This window comes from Prinia subflava, chromosome 5, assembly GCF_021018805.1.
Source record: "Prinia subflava isolate CZ2003 ecotype Zambia chromosome 5, Cam_Psub_1.2, whole genome shotgun sequence".
NCBI lineage: Eukaryota > Metazoa > Chordata > Aves > Passeriformes > Cisticolidae > Prinia > Prinia subflava.
This window is the reverse complement of record NC_086251.1, coordinates 34,454,904-34,474,163: the sequence shown is the minus strand read 5'-3', so window position 1 is coordinate 34,474,163 and position 19,260 is coordinate 34,454,904. Positions and strand designations below refer to the sequence as shown.

At 35.9% G+C, this 19,260-nt stretch overlaps 1 protein-coding gene across 5 annotated transcripts in view; it reads left to right on the top strand.

Moving 5' to 3' along the window:
• STXBP6 (syntaxin binding protein 6) overlaps window positions 1–19,260 on the top strand; it is a 104,105-nt gene that overhangs the window by 72,918 nt on the left and 11,927 nt on the right. For all 5 annotated transcript variants that reach the window (XM_063398838.1, XM_063398837.1, XM_063398840.1 and 2 more), the window contains 2 exons: window positions 4,950–5,080; window positions 6,736–6,901. In XM_063398838.1, coding sequence (XP_063254908.1) covers window positions 4,950–5,080; window positions 6,736–6,901 — 297 coding nt within the window. The remainder of the gene's footprint in view (window positions 1–4,949; window positions 5,081–6,735; window positions 6,902–19,260) is intronic.

Here is a 19,260-nt window from a genome sequence, read left to right as displayed (position 1 = left end):
GAAGGGAAGAGGAAATATGGGCAAAAACAGGAGATGGCATTCTGAGAAGTCAGGCCTCAACTTACGAACATTTGACACCTGGCAAGACTTGACCAGCAATAGGAATTTAAACCTGCCCCAGTTTTAGCTGGCTTTGTTTATTTTCACTGAAGCTAGCTGTCTTTTGCTACAAACATCCTTTCTTTTCTCTGTACCTAAAAAAAAAAGTAATCCTGGAAGTAGCAACATAAATCTGAGGTTTTTACCACAGTCTTCTCAGAGCATCCCTTTGTATTATTGATAGCTGAGGTCTAAGAAGAGTGGCAGGTGTGCAGGACGTAAGAGTTGGACAATCACAGTGGGAAGCCTCAAAGTTCTAGAATTAATTCAGACTTCTCATTAAATCAGTATTAGTTGAAACTGTTCTGAGGAAACATGAAACACTACAACTTTTGGTGCTCACACTCAAAGCTGGAATTGACAGGTAGCAAAGCTCACAAGTAAAGCAGACTAGAAATAGTTTTCCTAAAATTCACATGGTATACTGAGACAGTTTCATGTATCTGGATCTTATTCCTCACTACCTAAATGTCAGAATGCACCCATTTGCTCCATCTTAATTCTCAGCTTCAGTTTTCTCATTGTTGGAAAGTTATTGTAAGAAAATCTGGAAGCTCCTTGCCAGGACCATACTTTGTGGGCTATATGACCTGAACAGTAGTAGCTTGAACTATCTCATAGCCTTGCACAACAGAGTAAAACAAACTTTTGCTATCATTAGGGTTAGGGGGATATGTTATTAATGTCCTTTCCCCTGCCTAGTCTTCATTTCCTTGCTTTGGGAAGAAAACGGAGAGTAAGATTTTGAAATTGAGGCAAAACAATTGTAAGGTTTTCTTAGTGACAGAGGAGCTTCTTATGTTGGAGGAATAGAGATAGATCATCTTTTCTTGCCTTTTGCTTTGGAGTTACATAGGTGAGAATAGCAAATGAGGGCCAGTCCTCATAGATTTCTTAATGTGTTTTCTTAGAGCCTTTGTACTTTGTCATTTGAAGGAATGTAATATTTCTTTCTCAAACTTCTGGGACATTTCTACAAGTTACTTGTGCTTTGTCCTCCGAATAAAAATGTCCAACATTGCAGGATTGAGTAGTAGCTGGACAAGGATACAAAAAAGTCACCAAATCTCACAATGTCTTCCATCATAAATTGCTGTAGCTGATTTCTCACACATTTTCTTACTTCACTGATAACTGTATATTTCTGAAAAAGTAGAAATCTTATTTCCATCTTTGACACACAGAAATGCAATATGAACCTATCATTTATTGATGGGTTCCAAATAAATGTATTTGTCCACACTGCGACAGTTTCTTAGTTTGAAGGAATAGTGTTACAATTTTTAAAAAGGCAAAGCAAACAAACAAACAAACCCACTTAAAATTGAAGCATAACTTAAATATTGTTTTTTATTAAGATAGATAATGATTATGTAAGATCTTAGAAAAATACCTAAATGATTTGTCAGAGAGGGAATGCGTCTAGGTGTAAGTAGTTGCTTCCACATTTTTTCATTTTTTTAGAAAATACTTTTTACATGCTTGCAAGATAACTCCCACTCAGTGGCTGCTGAAGTGCTTTAATTTTTTAAGCACCATAATGAGCAGCTAGTGAGGATGGTTTTCCCGGCTGCCAAAGGGTTTCTCAGAGTTACAGTGACTGCCATATTACTGTCAAGCTGTCATGGACTCAGTGATGGCTTTAAACTGTGTTCAGTGGGTTCGTGAGTAGCTGTTTTTTGAATGCTATAGAAATGCTAGCTGCTTCCTAAAATACTAAGACACAAAAGCTGAAATGGAACTGGATCTGTTTGGCTCTGCAAAGTAATCATGAGTGTGAGATGTAGAGGAGGAACTGCTGTTTTCCCAAGAGGATTGCATCATTTAGCTTAAGACTGAATTTCTGCCTAAGGTGATGACATACCCAAGATCCAAGTGCCTCCATAGAAGAGTAGCCCCCTTGCCTCTCCCGGAGTTATGTGGTGGGTGATACAGAAACAATCATCTAATCAAGATGCTTTTATAGTTCATCACTAATAGGCATTTTTGGGAGGTGATGAAGTTTGGAAATGTAATGTGAATCTTTCACTGCAGTACAGAGCACTAATGGCTCCAAAGGAAGATAAAGCTGCTGTTCATAGATTATTAAAAGTGCTATATAGAGAAGTTTGGAGAAACAGATTTTGGATATGTCAAATGAACTAGTTTCTGGAGATGCTGAGATTAAACATTTAGTGTTTAAGTATCATCTGTAAAATCTGATGTTCTCACCTTGAAAGATGTAATGCCTCCTGTAATGTAAAGCCCTCAAGAGCACTTGACTGTATGTCATGTAGAAGCCTTCAGAACAATAAGAAGTTTGCTGTATTTAAACTTTAAGGTTATACATTTCATGACTGGTTATCCATGAGACTCTGAGGGGGAAAAGGAAGTGTTTGATCACACAATCCATCTAGTGCTTCCTTGTGTCAAACTCTTTGTTTTGCAGAGCTGTTAGTGTTAATTATATGTGTGACTTACATATGATATGCACAATTTTTGTTTTTTAATACATAGCTCATTTAGCAGTAGATCATTGCCCATTTTGCATGGAAAGAGAACAATCCACAGGCCATAAAAAGTTGAGCCACTGTTAAATAGCCTTCTATTAGTACTGCTTTGTAGAAGATGTGGGAAACTTGGTCTAGTATAATGCTGTAAAATGTTTCAAAGTGATCACTGGAGTTGATAGAAAACACATGAATACATACAAAAAGTAAATTTAAAGAAGATAGGCACGTAAACTTTTACAGCTTTTGTGTTTGTTTCCCACTCAGTACTGTGTAGATTTGAAGTAGAAACAGAACCTGTATATACCCTGTAGGGATAGATAGGTTTTCTGCTTGGATGCATGGGCCATGGAGCAAGCAATGAATCTTTAATACTAATCTCACTTAGTAACAGCAGTCTTTGCATATCAGTAGTCATTCTGGTCTAATTTTGCTGCAACCTTTCTGATACTACAATTGATCTTCGTGTTCTGTACCATTTGATGTAAGATTCTAAATCATGTACTTCACCATGCACTAATTTGAATGCACAAATGCATGCAGCATGCATTTTTAGAGTAGGAAACCTCTTGCTTTTCCTGGATATTTGGGCTGATGGGGTGCACAAAAATAAGCAATCTTGCTGTTTAAGTCTTGATTATATTAGAAGCTTTCTTTAACTGCCAGCATCTAAAAGCAGAGAAAAGTGACTTTTTCAATAATACCCTTATTTGGCAGACCATATGGGTAAAATTATTTTAGGAAAGAGTTTAAGTAGAAAAAAAATAGATGACACACCAGCTTTAGTAGATTATGTAATACAATGATTATACAAATTATTTCTTCACAGAAAGTGGAAATGTGTTTGGGAGTGACTTAACATACAGCAACAGATAAGTAACATGCAAATAAAATACAGATTTAACTACAGAAAGTGTCTGAAGCTGCTTATAGAAATTCCATCGAGTTATACTGATTAAAAGAATATTTGTTTAGAGAAAACAAATGCAGGAAGTTTTCCTCCTGTTGAAGAGTTTGCCTTATTAAGTAAGTACTCTTTGAAAACCTGATTCGGACTTGATACACTAATTTGAGCATTATATTGCCCTTTTTGTTATTTTCCAAAATCAGAGCAGTCTTCTTCTTTGTGATTTTTAACATACATTTTGTTTATAATAAGTAATATCATTCTTATTCATGGTTGTTGTTTGTGGTACCTAATATTTGGCAGGGGAAGTGCCGAGCAAATTTAGTTCCTTGAATCTTATACCTGTGTTTTTCACAGACTATTGTCTAATGGATGGATAGATGGATTTAAAGTGTAGTAAGTGCATAATACCTATGTCTCTTGACTGGTAATCAAATGCCACAAATGTTGATGGTGTTACACAAGCATGACCTACGTGTGCCGTGTTGTGAAAAGACTGGAAAAACATTTTGCTTTTTTCAATCAGCAATATGAAATTCAGTCTAAAGTAAAAGATTTTTTTAATAAGGTGTATATACCTACATGGACATATTGTTGGATTTTTTTCCTTCTCTGTTTCCTAAATTGAGAAGATGAGAAAGAAATTATTAATACTCACTGCTGACTATGAGAAACTTAAGCAAATTAGTATGGGGAAAAGAGAACAGTAAGGTAACTGATGATGTACCTCTCCTTGTGAGGAAGGTCTGAGAGAACTGGGTCTGTTCAGCCTGAAGAAGAGAATGCTTTGGAATGCCCTAATTGCAGCCTTCCAGTACCTGAGAGCCTACAAGAAATCTGGAGAGGGATTTTTTACGAGAGCATGTAGGGATAGGATGAAGGAAAATGACTTCACACTGAAAGAGAGTAGATTTAGGGTAGATATTAAGAAAAAAATCTTTACTGGGAGAGTGGAGAGGCACTGGAACAGGTTACCCAGAGAGATGGCTGATGCCCTGTCTCTGGAGGTGTTTAGGAACATCTTGGAGCTCTGAGCAACCTGGTCTCGTGCCAGGTGTCCTTGACAGTGGCAATAGGAACTGGATGATCTTTAAGGTCCCCTCCAACCCAGGCCATTCTGTGACTGTAAGAATTAAATGGAAAGACCTTTGTTGTAGTTCTGGGTTTTTTTACTGGATGTTGGTACCTTAGGTTGATAATGGTTAAAATATATCCAATTTTGAGTAGTAGACAGCTTGTTTGGCATCATACTACCATTCTGACAGTAAGGAATACACTTTTCAGTACATCATCCTGGAAAGAGAATGCCTTCTACTGTCAGAATCAGTGACATGTATTTGCCTTGTGGGGCACTGTAGAAAATACACCAGCAAACAGGTACTGATAAGTGAAGTAAATAGCATGTTCCTGAATCACAAAGCCCATTTCAGTTATGTGTTTTTCTGTACGTTCAGTGACGAACAAGAAACCACCTCAAGCATCTATTACGAAGGTGAAGCAGTTTGAAGGCTCCACGTCATTTGTCAGGAGAACGCAGTGGATGCTGGAGCAGCTTCGCCAGGTCAATGGCATAGACCCCAACCGGGTGAGTTGGAACAGTTTTCTAGAAAATGAAAATTGAGCTGTTATGTAACTGGTTTGTGAGCCAGGCATTCTTTGTATTCAAAAGGCATCTGGAAATAAAAGGTTAAGTGCAAATTCTCAAGAAAGAAATAACTAAATGGAATATGTGAAGTAAATTGTAATGGGAAACATAGGAATATGATAAAACTCAGCCATATGGATCTTTTCTTCTCATCTTTCCATACTTTTCTTAGTACATTCTCTTTTCTTTGTAAAGAGCAAAGAGCCTTGTTTGCTTCAGCTTTAAGCCTCTTGACATCTACTTTGGCATGCAGCTGTGCTGTGAGATAGAGCAATAGGTAGAAGTAAATACAGAAGAGATTGCTGAGATTCAAGTTTGTGAAATCTTGTGAATCCTGCATTTTTTCTAGGACAGTCCTCTCCTCAGATATTTTTGCAATCTTTATCTTATGCTAGAAAATATGGTAGTGTCCTTTAACTGCAAATGGCAAGTGAACACTGATTCAAACAAAAAATTACCAAAACTAAAATAAAACAAATCAACCCTATATTAAATAGCTGTGGAGTTATTCCTTTAATTTGAACTATACAGCCCACCTTGAGCTATCTCAAGACAAAGTTGTACTAATATGTTGGGCTTATGCATACAAATCTCCAGTACTAAAACAACATATTTAGAAGTTAAAAATGTCGCTCATACTATGTGCTCACAAAGTGATTTAGTATTCTTTTTATAGCAAAATTTTTTTGTGACTAACATCCTTGGTTTCTTCAAAGTTGTGCTCTGATCAGCCACCTAAGTGTCTTAACTATGGTGCACCAAATTCTGTCACTATCCAAGCCTTGGTTAGTACCTAAGTGCCTAGTACCATGTCTGGTTACTACCTAAAGACTTGGTACAAAAGAGAAGCCCTTGGCCACTGGCCTATGAAATGCTAGGAGTGAAATTATATTTTCTGTGGGTAAAGGAACTATGAAAACAAGCGAAATGACAAATAGATAAGGGATAAGAGTTTTAGGCCCTTTGGCAGCATCTGCTATGCAGCTATGTACATAACAGATTGAAAGTCATACCAAGCTCTTAAGCTTAGAAATGTTTCTTTCAAACTCATCTCCCTGTGAATTCCCAGTCTCATCAGCTGGAAAAGAACATTTACTAGATGAGACTGCAAATCAGTGTTTCACAAATATTAAATATATGTCATGACTTCTTGCATAAAATGCTTTTATTTTGGCAGCTAAATCTGGTATAGAGCTGCACTGTGATTTGTTCTGGGAGTGGCCTTTTGCTCATGTTATCCTGAGTCCTTTGCAATATTTCATGAAAATGCATAATATAGAAGGCATAAATAACTATATATCTGAAGATAGCAAGGGTTTCTTATGAGAATTGGACTTATAATGTTTTGATCTAAATTATTTTTGTTTTCAGATATTTTTGTCATTGCTGATTATTCCTCATTAAAAATAACAGTAAGAAAAAAACCTTCCTGCCTGCTTTGTCTTTTTCATTCAAAAATATGCAGTAATACCAGGATAGTTATTAGTTGCATGACCTTTCTGCTTTTTGCAACACATACATTTTGAAAAATATCTTTCTCCAAATAATTTTTAAAACTAGAATAAGAACAAGTCTTTTTTTTCTTCTTCTTCTAGGATTCTCCAGAATTTGATTTACTATTTGAAAATGCATTTGACCAATGGGTAGCAAACACAGCTTCAGAAAAATGCACATTCTTTCAGGTTCTACATCACACTTGTCAGCGATACCTTACAGACAAGAAGCCAGAATTTATCAACTGCCAATCTAAAATTATGGGAGGTAAGTGAATCAAAGCTTAATACTTTGCAATCGGACATGAAATGATTTGCATGTGATTTATTGTGTGTTCAGATAAGCTTGCAGGCTGATGACATCTTGAAATCATGGGTCTGAATATGCTAACTTAGCAGTAAGCACTTCTAGGCTCCAGCATTTCTCCATCAAGCACCACTTCACAGTCTTCTGTTACGTTTTCATTCTTTTCATTTTAGCTACTGAAACTAATAACAGATACAAATTACTTTGTCAATCAGTAGTTTTCTTTTAGTGCCTTCTCAAACTAAGAAAAAATGTTCAAAATTTCTTGTGTCTTCTCTTATTCTTTCCTTTTCCACATTAGTAGGATTTCCTTTGGGGTTTTTTTGGTGTGGTGGTGAGGAGGGAGCTGCATTAATGGGTGAAGATTTACTCTGCAATTTTTCTATTGCATATGTGAAGTATTATCTTGGTTATCTGTTTGCTAATGTTTCTCACTTCCATCCTTCCTGTTGTTACTCATAAACCACAACATACTTTACTTTTGAACTTGTATTATTCTCCTAAACTTGACCTGTCCAAAACTGAGTTCCTGATTCAACTGGCCCAATTATTAACTTTATCCTAAACAAGCGTCATCACAGTGGAAAAAAAATTGCCACTGAGGTTCATAAATAGATGCTTAACTTCTACTTTTTCAACACACACTAGACCCTACCATGTCCCACGAGGCACACCCACACTCTCCCTTTGACAACTCCCTAGATAAAGCGGGAGTATTCAGTAGTCCTCTGATAGCAGATGGTGACCATTTCCATATTCCGTGCGTGTCATTCTGACTGGGCACAGGTGCGGTCTGTGCGTGATTGTGTGCACACACAGTGCTGTATATGGACCTTGTATAGCTACTAATAAATCTCCTCATGGATACTGCTGTGTTTCTGCTGCTCTTCACACTATCAACTTTTTCCTCACACTGGATGATACACTCCCTGTGGGTAGGTTTAAATTTAACAGAAACTGGAAGAACTCTAAACCAAGTAATAATTGACCCTAGATTTCAGTAACGTGCTGTGTGTGAGCCTCACTGAGCCAGCTGTTTGTATCAAAACCATTTAGTCCAAAACCTGAAACACTAAGAGGTATTATCTGGAAAATATGTTGCAGTGGGTTGTCAAGCTCACAGTCATCCTGACTACAGAAAGTAAGGTCCAAACGTGGCAAAGCAAACTAAAGAACTTACACCTGAGAATATAGCTTGAATTTTATTATATCTAGTTGAGAATTCACAACTTGGATTTTTTTGGTTGCTACTGTTATGTTGGTGTATTTTGCTAACTAGTCAAAGCAGTATATTCAAATCATGCTTAAATCCTAGTGCAGTCATATTTCAAAATGAGGCTTGTCACTTCATCCCATCAATCAAAGTAGCATAATATTTTAAGTGATATTCTTGTGAACTTTCTGAGATGTGAAAATGAATATTTTTTTTCTTTTGGATGGTTAGCCAGTTTAACTTCTAATACTCTGCAAAATTTTAAAAAATAAATTATTAGAATATATATGTATGCATGTACCCATATGGTTTTTTAAGCCATTATATGGATATGCCCATCATATGTGTAATGCATATCTTGTAGGTGATGCATATTTTCAAAAATTAAAAAAAGTTGCCACCAAAGAACCCTTTTTCCTAAGTGGAACTGAAGATGAAAGAACTTGAAGGGTTTGTTTACAAGCCCACTTATCTTATTGAACCTTATTCCTGCCTAAAGAATAAAGAGTGAAGAAAGTGAAATTCATGCTGCTCCTGTTTCTGCAGGAAGTGCTTAGGAGCTTAGCTTTAAGTAGATAAGGGTGTTCCTGTGGAACTCCAGACCATCTTTGTGGTCTTCCTCCTTTTACCTCCTTTCTCTCTCATACACACACAACTTCCCCCTATAGACCAGAACCCTGCCACTGACTCTCCTTCTGCAGAATCATTTTTTTGCCTTATTCTCATTTGCATGTCATGTAAGTATAGTCTGCAGAGTTAAATAGGCTAAACTGTTTTCTATAACTTGGTTAATGACATCTGTATGTGCAGCAATAATGAGAACTGACTAAAGGTGTGGGTGCTCATTCTGAGAAGAAAGAACAAATTCAAGTTTAGGCAGATTGTAGCAAGACTTCTCCTTGTAGTGTTTTATATGAAATATTTCAAGTTTGTCTTCTTGAGCCCTCTCCACAACTTATGTGCATTGTGGATGTTATGGTGGAGAGGAAAGGCAGGCTTTGGGGCTAGAGGCCTTTTTTTTGCCTGAGGTAGGAAATATTTTCCCCTTATGTACCTTTATAACATACAGGTTCTGATACTGGAATGTGTCTAATTTGGGGTATCTTTGTGTTATGTTGTTATATGGTGGCCATGTTAGTCAGGTTGTATTGCTTTTACATCAGTAAGTATAAAAAGCAAAGTTGGAGATGGCTGGTGTGCAGAAATTTCATCACTTAGAGATTGTGTTCATTGATTCTTGACTTAACATTAAACTGACATTGGGGATGCATTTGACTCTCAATTCTGGATAGAATCTTGAGATACAGCATTTGAAGCTCTTCAAGGTCTAAGTCGGGGCCTGTAATAAAGAACAAACATTTGCTGCCACCTTTAGATGCATATTAGAAATGCGTTTGGTTTTAAGCTTTGTCTACATATATGCATTGGTATTTAACAATTGTTCTGCTGAATAAATCAAAATATTCTTGGAAACCCAAAATTATGACATCTTTACCTTTGTAACCTTTTCTGTAGGACACCCTGCTGGGGTTATTAATGAATCACTATTTTTCCTCCAAGAATAAAATGCCAGTGCAAGAATGGTAATGAGTACTTTTTCCATACAATATTACTCATCTTGGCTTACCACATTTGTGACCTGCTAAACATTGGTGGTGTTTACCATACTGACCAAGATTAATGACTGACTCAAGGAGATGAATGAAAACTTGTGTTAGGAATTTCCCTCAGTATCCTGATCTAGTGGATGTCCATGCGGGGGGTTTGGGAATAGATCATCTTTAAGGTCCCTTCCAACCCAGGCCATTTTATGATTCTGTGAATTAGGATGGCAAAACAAGACAAGTGTTGCCCTCCCTCCTATCAAATACCTGGTAGCTGCTTGTTCAGTTCTTACCTGATAGACATTCACTTATAAATTAATTCTGATGGAAATGAATGTGACCTCCAATAAATTAATTAATTAATTGATCAATTTTTTAAAAAACCAAAGAAGAATTATCTGAAATATCTGTTATTTTGGTGGTGTTTTGCTGATGAAATGACTAACCAAATTTAGCCAAGTTCCCATACATAAACAATTTCTTTGCAGTTTATTTAGATATTTCTTGCCAACATATACCAAATACTCAGTTATTGTCATTCTAGAGATTAAAATATTAGAAACTAATTTTCTGCTGCCAAAGACTATTTCAGGTGCTTGCTTTTATGCCCTGCCTATTCACGTCAGGATTGATTCTGCTTTGCAGTTTTACTTAACTATATGTATTTTCGTGATCTTAAACATAAAAGCCATCTATTGAGATTAGAATGAATAAGAATAGTTGAGATCTTTTTCCATAGAAATTTAGCATATAATCAGAGCTCTAAATTAACTTCTAAAAGGGGACTGCTGTAAAGAAAAAAAAAAGGTGCATTATGTTCTTGCAAAATCTGTAGGGATAAATAAATTGAGAAGGGACATTTATCATCATAAAGGTTGGTTCCTTTTTCTGATCCTTATAAGTCTGAGACAATGTAACATAGAAAATGTTAAGCAACATATTTGCTTGACTTTCTGAATAGTGAAGGTCTAAGTGAGGTGTTATCTTCAAGATGCTGAATATTGCTGTTTGCCATAGAAATGAGATTTTTTTTTTGTTTGTATGCAGTTGATAGGTTTTGATGTTTACACAGCCAGACTGGAATTCTGTGCTTTGTTATAGTTACTGATTCTCCAACTGTCTGGTTGGTAAGATTGTCATTTAGTATAAATCTTAATTATTATTGAAAATATTGCTTACTTAAGTTAGCATTAATTTTATAAATGTATTAGATTAGAATTTAAAGTTTTACAAGTTTAAATACATTTTTTCAGTTTGGAAAGCAGGTAAAGGTTGTGTTAATTCGAAACTGATCCTAGTTAGGTATTTCCTTAATTTATAACTAATACACATTATACAGTAACAACTTGTCCTGGTGTCAAGGCCAGTAATTAAAAACATTAATGGGAGAAGATAAGATTTTCTGTAAGGCATTTGTGACCTGTCCATTCAGCTCTTAATCCTTGTTCTGTATATTCTCTAGAACTGCTAGAAATGTAAAACATAATTGCTTTTCTGTTTCTTGTATAGAAGGAAAAAAAGCAGTCCTGGGTGACAGACAAATGGAATCTGTAAAAAGGAAAATTAATTCCTAATGTCTGTTATTTTGACTAAACTTCAATTTTTTATACTGTATTGATTTAGGAAGGTGGAGACATCAAATTCTAGGGTGATGTTGAGCCCTAGAAGAATCATGAAGTGTGTGAATGTAGTTGGTGTGGAAAACTATAAATAACAGCGCGCTTTTTTTTTTTTTTTTTTTTTAATTTGAATTTGAATTTGAATTTGAACATTTATTAGCACTAAGACCAGATCATGATCACAAAAAAATAAAGTATAAAGAAAATAAAAAAGCCCTTATTTAAGAAACTCCTACCTATGACAAGGAAAACTAGCCTGGCTCCCATGTTGCATTACAGGGAATGAGCACTAGAGATCACATCCTCCAGCTATACAGTTAAGATGAAATACAACTGCCTGGACTCATAAACTAATGATGATATTAGTAGAAAGTTTGCAACATGTATCAAATGCTCTCTGCAGGTAGCTGGTATTTGCTGTGCTGTCCCATAGAAAATGATGATAAGTAAGCTGAAGGTTGATGCTTTTCTTTACTCATCGATTGGTCTTAGCACACCTGAGTTATGGCACACTCAGTTTGTCAGTCCTGTCAGCCCACCTCAAGGACTTCTTGAGGCACTTCTTACCCAGAGATGGAATTCATCTTGAATATAATTTATGATCATAGTGGCAGAGCTATTCACTGCCAGTTTTACCCTTGCTAAGATATCTTTCACTGTTTCACTTCACCCAGCTTCATTAGTATAGTGTTTTTGATAGATTTTGAAGGTACAAGTCTGATTTGCACATACTCAGTATATTTATACTTACGTAGATACGTTTGTGTATGGATAAAACATAGTCTTGGGTTTGAATGTGTATTTTACAGCATTTTGGAATTAATCCATTTTTGCTTAAAATGAGATGGATGGATGTTCTGTTTTGTGCTGCTGAGCATTACGTGATCGGTGAAAGCTATCTTCTGGTCACCTTTGTGTGTAACCAAGCAAGAACAGACAGAACTTCTTCATCCTATATAAAACTGCCTTTTACCTAGCTGACCTCTGCTGTGAACTGTTCATAATGGCTTCAGAACTATTTAGAAATGAAAAATAGAATTGCTTTTCTATTTCTTTTGAAGAAGGAAAAAAAGCAGCCTTGGTTGATAGACACATCGGTTAAAGGGAAAATCCACCACCTGAATGCCCTGCTGTTTCAAAAACTAAAATCTTCCTTTTCTGTTCCTGCAACTCAGTATTTCTTACGTTTCCACATTAGTTCACTGTTATGTAATTTAATACAGCTTTTTTTTTCCCAGTCTGGAAAGTAAATGCAAGTGGTGCATCAGTAGTAATAACTATTCAAAATACCTCTATGGAACATACTTTGTTGAATGAACCCAGATACATTTCTCAATATTTCTGAGCTTCTTAGACCCTTGAGAATAAATTTTGCATAAATTCTCAGGTTAGTTGAGACAAGAAAATAACAGCTTTTTCTAACTGACACTGCTCTGAATATTTGCCTTTGTCTTGTTTGTAAATCACATAGTCACTAGCTTATTTGAAATAAGCAGAGCTATATGGTGCTTAATGAATTTCTGTATAGTTGCTGCAGAGTTATCCATTTGTTGCCTTTTTGAATTTTAATTCTTGCCACTATCTGTCAGAAAGGATCTGTCTAAAGAATCACTTCTTGATCTTCTGTATGAAAATCCTGTATACCATGTTTTTCATTATCAGTCCCTATGAAAGTCATAAGGCAACAGCATTACAATATATCAGAACAAAGTCAATGGGGAGTGTGAATTATGTTGTCCAGCATTGTCTCCGTTCCAAAAAATCGTTCTAAACTTGGTACATTGTAATCCATAGTGACTAGCAGGAGTTCATTAGTGTGGACCATTTCCAGTCTTCTGAACTTCTTCTGCTGACACAGATAGGATCAGTTCAGTATGTATAATGGCTCTCTTTCTACTTTGATAGCATAGATCATTTCTCTTCTAAAGCACTTTAGCATTTTCTTTGTCTTTCACAGTTCCCATATTGACATAAGAAAGTAGAAGACCTTGTTTGGATAGTCTTATTTACTAATATTTTCTTTTCCTGATTGTTCAGATACACTGTTTATTTGATAGCTGTGTTTTAATTTGTAATATTTGTATACTGTAGAGTATAAAGGCTGCAGGTTTTTGCAGGTTTTCATTTGTTTGTATTTTTGGGTGGTTTATTGCATTATTGTAAGCCTTTGAAAACATGCAACTCAGAATACACAGCCACAGTGGAACAAATCAGCCTTGTTTTCCTCCTGCCATGTTCTCACAATTCAGACTAGCTCTGAATATAGCTTTCCAGGTCCAGGACTTCCAAAAACTAAGTTTGGAAAAACTAAATTAGAAAAATCATATTTAAATGTTTGAAAAAGTCCACACTAAGTCTGTGTGAAGACAAGGCAAATGACATCAGTTAAGCTACATTCTTCATCTCCAGACTTTCTTGGAATAGTAGGGAAAGAGGATAAAAAGTGTTACTCCGCACCTGGGATACTGGGAGAAGATCCATTTGTTCCACACTAATAAAACATAATCCTTTCCAGGTCACCTGGAGTAGAACTTTCAGATTCAGGAGCCTAGTTAAAGGAATAAAGAAATAAAGATTTAATTTTATTGTTCCATTTGTTAATACATAATCAATTTTGTGTCCAGCAAAACTAAATCTACAACAAAGAAACACTATTAATTATTTTATTGCTGAACAGTGAAATACTTTGTATTTTCATCTTTTCTCCATTTCAATTCTGTGTACATAATTTTTTAAAGTCTACTGGCAATGCTGATGCATAAAATAGCCCATTTTAATTCTGTTTAATTCTGATTTCCATTCCTCTATTTTAACAGTCAGTCTGTCCTAGCTTAGTTTTAGATATTCAGGACTGTAGACCATCTGTCTAGGTAGCACATAAAGAGAAAATGTCTTCCAGGCTACTTAAGCCATTTAAAAAATAGCTCACAGAATTTAGTTGCAATGACTGAATATTTTGATATTCATGTATTAGAATTATTGTTCAATATAAAATACTAAGAAATAGAACACAGTGTGTAGTCTTGGTGATGTCTTAGGTCTAAATGTTGTATTTTTCAGAATTACTTACAAAAGGATTGTTTCAGAATGCCCACTGTGGCACAGTAGTAATTTTCTAAGTAAGTAATTTATTGATTTTCTGTCTCTCTTCACAGTATTTAAACTCACTCATAAAATGCAAAACAGATTGGATGTACATCACCTTCACTTACTGCAGACTTTCTTGCATTACATATTTTTGCTCATTAAAGTAATACATAGTTGATAGATCTGTATAACATTTTCTGTTCCCTCTCCACTACTAGACCACTAACATCAAATGGGTTTTTCCATATTTGCTTTTATTTACATTTGGCAAAGGTATAAAATTACTACCTTGGCCAGGTGCTGTTTTTGCCAATCAGTACATAGCCTCAGTTTGCACACCTATTTAAACACTATTCTTTCTGTTTCCTTCTCTTCAAAGGCTGGTGCTAATATGATACTTTAAAACTGATTATAGATTTGGGCAGGAAGGTACAGAGTATAAATTTCTCTTCAGTGTTGACTTAAGGCTTCCAGTTTGGATAATCATTGCTGGCCTGGACAGGTTTTTAGTAGCATATGCTTTCACTTTAGACAAATTAAGGTCTTTCAGACTCCCTTGTCCCCTTTCCAGGACCATAGCAGACTTCTCTTCATTCACTGTGAACTTCAGCTCACAATTAGTTGACTGTTGAGTATTGGATACTGTGATTGCTCTACAAGGTTCATACTTGATAGTGATGCAAAAGTGAAGAAATTTTATTCTATCAGTTTCTCATTTAGAAGATTTTCACAAAGTTGTGATTAAGAAAGCTCGTGCAAACATGTCAAGCATCATTCAACTACTGAATAGAATACTATCCTTAGTCTAGTTGTAACAGTCTGGAAATCAAAGCATTTACTTAGGTCCTCAGATAGATTTCACAGCCTCTTGCAGGAATCTGAAATATATACACATTCATCAGTCATTCAATCCAGAAAAAGCATGTACCTTTCTTTTTTAGCTTTTTTTAGTGGAAAATAGGTTAAACTCAAGGCTAAAACGAGAATTGGTATGTTACTCACTAGACTGATTTTAATTTTTTTTTCCATCTTAAAATGTACCTTGCAAATCTGAGGAGCTAACATGGCTAATGAGAGCAGAGGAACAAATTTATCTCTGTTGTCAGTAAGGCTTATCTTGTTTTGTTGCTTGCTAATGAAGATGCTGAACAGTCAGGATGATCATTTTGCCTCCTACATTCTCTGTAATTGGTAGGACCTTTTTAAAAGTATAATGTTACAATGCACAAGGTGTTCTTTGTTATTGTTAAAAATAGCATGCAAACATCTATTTAACTCCCAGGGTTATAGGTATTATTTAACTACTAGCAGGAATAAAATATGCTTTTTCTTCATGTAAGAGTTGAGCTAAATTTGCCCTCTTTTGGCCCTAAAAATACAAGATTTCAGATACACAAAACTAAGCAGTGTGTAGCTGCAAATACTATGACAGATATTACAGGTTTTATTTCATGTATGGCAAATCAGGAAGACTGAAAAGTATGGGGTCAAATCTGAATAGTTTTATTGAGGCTTAAAGAGCAATACTGGTTCTTTTTTTTTTCCTTTTTCTGTGTTACATGCTTCAGACAAAATACCAGATTAGGTGACCTTTTAATGCAGAAGTCTCTTTGCATCAAGATAATATGCAATATTTGCCCACCTTTTTATATTTACATCTGTTCCTGGCCGGTTTTGGTATTAATGGATATTAAAAGATCCAGGTATGTCAGAAGAAATTGCCTAGCCCACATGAGAACAGGGGAAAGTACTGTAACCAGTTTAAATTTGAGACCACTTCTTACTCTGAAACCTGTATTACTTTTCAGGGCAGAATAAGATTTTTACAGAGGTGGAACCATTGATTGTGTTCATTGGGAGTACAATGACTCTTAATGTTGCATGATTGGTAAAGGCTACATTAAGTGCAGAATATGTACCACTTACATGAAAATAGTTACCAGACTTGGTCACTAATGCTTTTTGAAGGCCATAAACTTTCCAGTTTCAGGCGCAAAGAATTACATAAGTGTTTTGTTTACTTTCAAAGAAGATGAAAGTCCATGGCAAACCTCCTGTGGAGGCTGTGAGACTTCTAGATTTTATGGATCAAATGTAAGTTGGGAAGTAAATTATCTTTGAAAGATAAATTGAGAAGTTGATGTACAGATTTAAGTTCAGATTCAAAGCTGGAAATCCAGTGAAGGTTCTACTTTTTATGAATGTTCGGTCCTTCAGATCACTTAGTCTTCCTTCCTGGATGATAATTTAAATATTGAAATTATCTAGAGAACATGCCATTCCACGTGATACAGGAATTCATTAAGTTGTAAGAGTGTATTATCTTACAGGATTACAATCACAGAAGTACTGTTTCTATAATCTTCTACATATTATCTCAGGCTGTTTAATAAGGCTTTCACGTGGCTGTTTAAGAGAGGTCAGAAATGATTTTTTCTGTTCGGGTCTTTTTAGTAGCTCTTCCCTTTTTTATTCAAGAGAGCTCTTAACCAAGGCTGTCAGCACAGCACCAATTTACATGAAAGGATGTGTAACAGTTGAGAAGGAGGTGACAGGGATGAAGGAGGAGAAGAACATGTTTGTCCTGTGGACCTTTATAACCAGCTGTTGTGTTACAGATGTGATGGAAAGCCTTGGGTTAATGTTAGTCTAGGAAATGTAACTCTCTGGTAATGATGACTCCAACAAAACAAATGTGCTCAGCAAGGAGAGGCAGCTAATGGATGTGTGACATGCCACCATTGGTTGAAACGTCATCAGTCTAAATCTGTTGACTTTGAAATACTGTAGCTTCCTGAGTTAGATGCTTAGAGTTCACTTAATCCTTTATAATTATTGTGGTATTTCTTGGGCATCATTCCAGACTAAGTTGTTCCTTATTGTGAGCAATTTCATGACAGTCTTAGCAGTGGAAGGAGATTTGCCTTCATGTCTTCAGTGCCATGTTGCAGTAATGAGCAGGTCTTAACTTGTATTTTTGTAGCATAATTCTTTAATTCTTTCTTCCAACAAAATATATGATTTTGATTGGTGAACATAGCTAATATGTGGGAGTAACCTGAACCTTGACAGAATAGAAGAAACTTTCAGATTAGCAAAACTTGTGATTTCCTCTCGAGCTTTCTGTGGTCACTTGCTTCATTCTAAAGCATTGTTTTCACTGGTTCAGTACAGCTTGGAGAGTGGAAGAAGGGATGGGGTTTTGTAAAATGCTGTCTACAAGAGCAACACTCAAGCTGTTTTTTATTGACAGTGGTTGATTGAAACAGATGAGAGTAATGGGCATAATTAGCAGAAAAAACTATTCTCGCATAAAATATGTCAGTCATACCAATCTTAGGTGATTGGGATGCAGCTAAATATTGTCCTTAAATGCATAGCTCCTGGATTACCCTGAGGACAGGGCTGGCACAGCCAGTCACTCTCAGGTCAGATGCTGCATTTTTCATTTGGTATTTTCTAACCATTGCTCTTGACTGATTTAATCCTGACCTTGAGTAGTTCTTACTCAGCCTTCATTCTTATTCGTGAGCCATAACTTCATTGTCAGTTTATACGATAATAGAAGTCGGTGATTTTGAATATACTTTTAAATACCAAACACAGAATTTTCAAAGTTACTTACCTGATGAAGAAATAGGAATCTATTGACAAATACACTGTGTTCCACGCCTCCATTGTAGCACGTTAATGCATTATGTTTCTCAATAATAATTAGCACTACTTAAGCAGAAGCTCAGTCAATAGTATTGACACAATGTCTGCAAGAAATACCTTTGTTTAGAAAAGTCCTGTGGTTCACCTTCAGGGCATATTGCTGTCTAAATCTCCCACCCACCCTAAAAGAAATGTCAACATTTTGGTGAATTCAATTTGAAACAAAACAACAAAGTTGCATCAGGGGATGTGTTAACACTTTGGACTGCCTTGACAGGGTAAGGTATATTAGGCTTTGTGTTGGTTTTGGCTGGGATGGAGCTTATTTTTCTTTGTAACAGCCAGTACAGTGTTGTATTTTAGATCTATGACCAAAACTGTATTGGCAACACACTGGTGTTTTAGGAGAGGTGTGCTGACACAGTGTCAAGACCTTCATGGTCTCCTCCTTCTGCCTGCCCCCTAGTAAATGGCCTGAGAGGGGACACAAACAGGCAAGCTGACCAAAACTGACCAAGGAGATGCTCCATGCCAAGTAACAGCATGCTCAGCAATAAAACTGGAGGAGAAACTGCTTTTTCTCAATGTAGACATTGCTCAGGGACTAGCTGAGCATTAGGGCAGTGGTGAGTGTTGGGTGGTGACTGATCCTTTTTGCATCATTTGTACCATAGGCTTTCATTAAAAGTGGATTGCTTTTTTTCTTTTAAATATTAAATATAACTCTTCATAGTAGTCACTGATTGGGGGATTTTCTTATCATATATGAAATCCGTTTCATCATTCTGAATATTCCCTACAGAAAAATATTCTGATTTTGAATCAAATTGGTTTGAATATTTCAGTTTGTCATGAAGAAATGTAGTAAGCAAAGCATTTTGCTACTGGCAGAAATGGCTGGAAGGATTTAACAAAAAAAAGTCATACATCTTCTTTATAAGATGACATCAATGTTAATAAAAATGGACATGGAAGTTATCCTATTTCCACTTATTTTACCTGTCAGCTGATCAAAATCAGCAAAGCTTGCAAGTTTTTTCAGTGTTCACAACTCTCACAGCTCTCACTTGTGACCCCAGGGAAGCAGCTTTAAGATTAATATTTAAATTTGTCAGCTCATTCTCAAACAAAAGCTTGCCA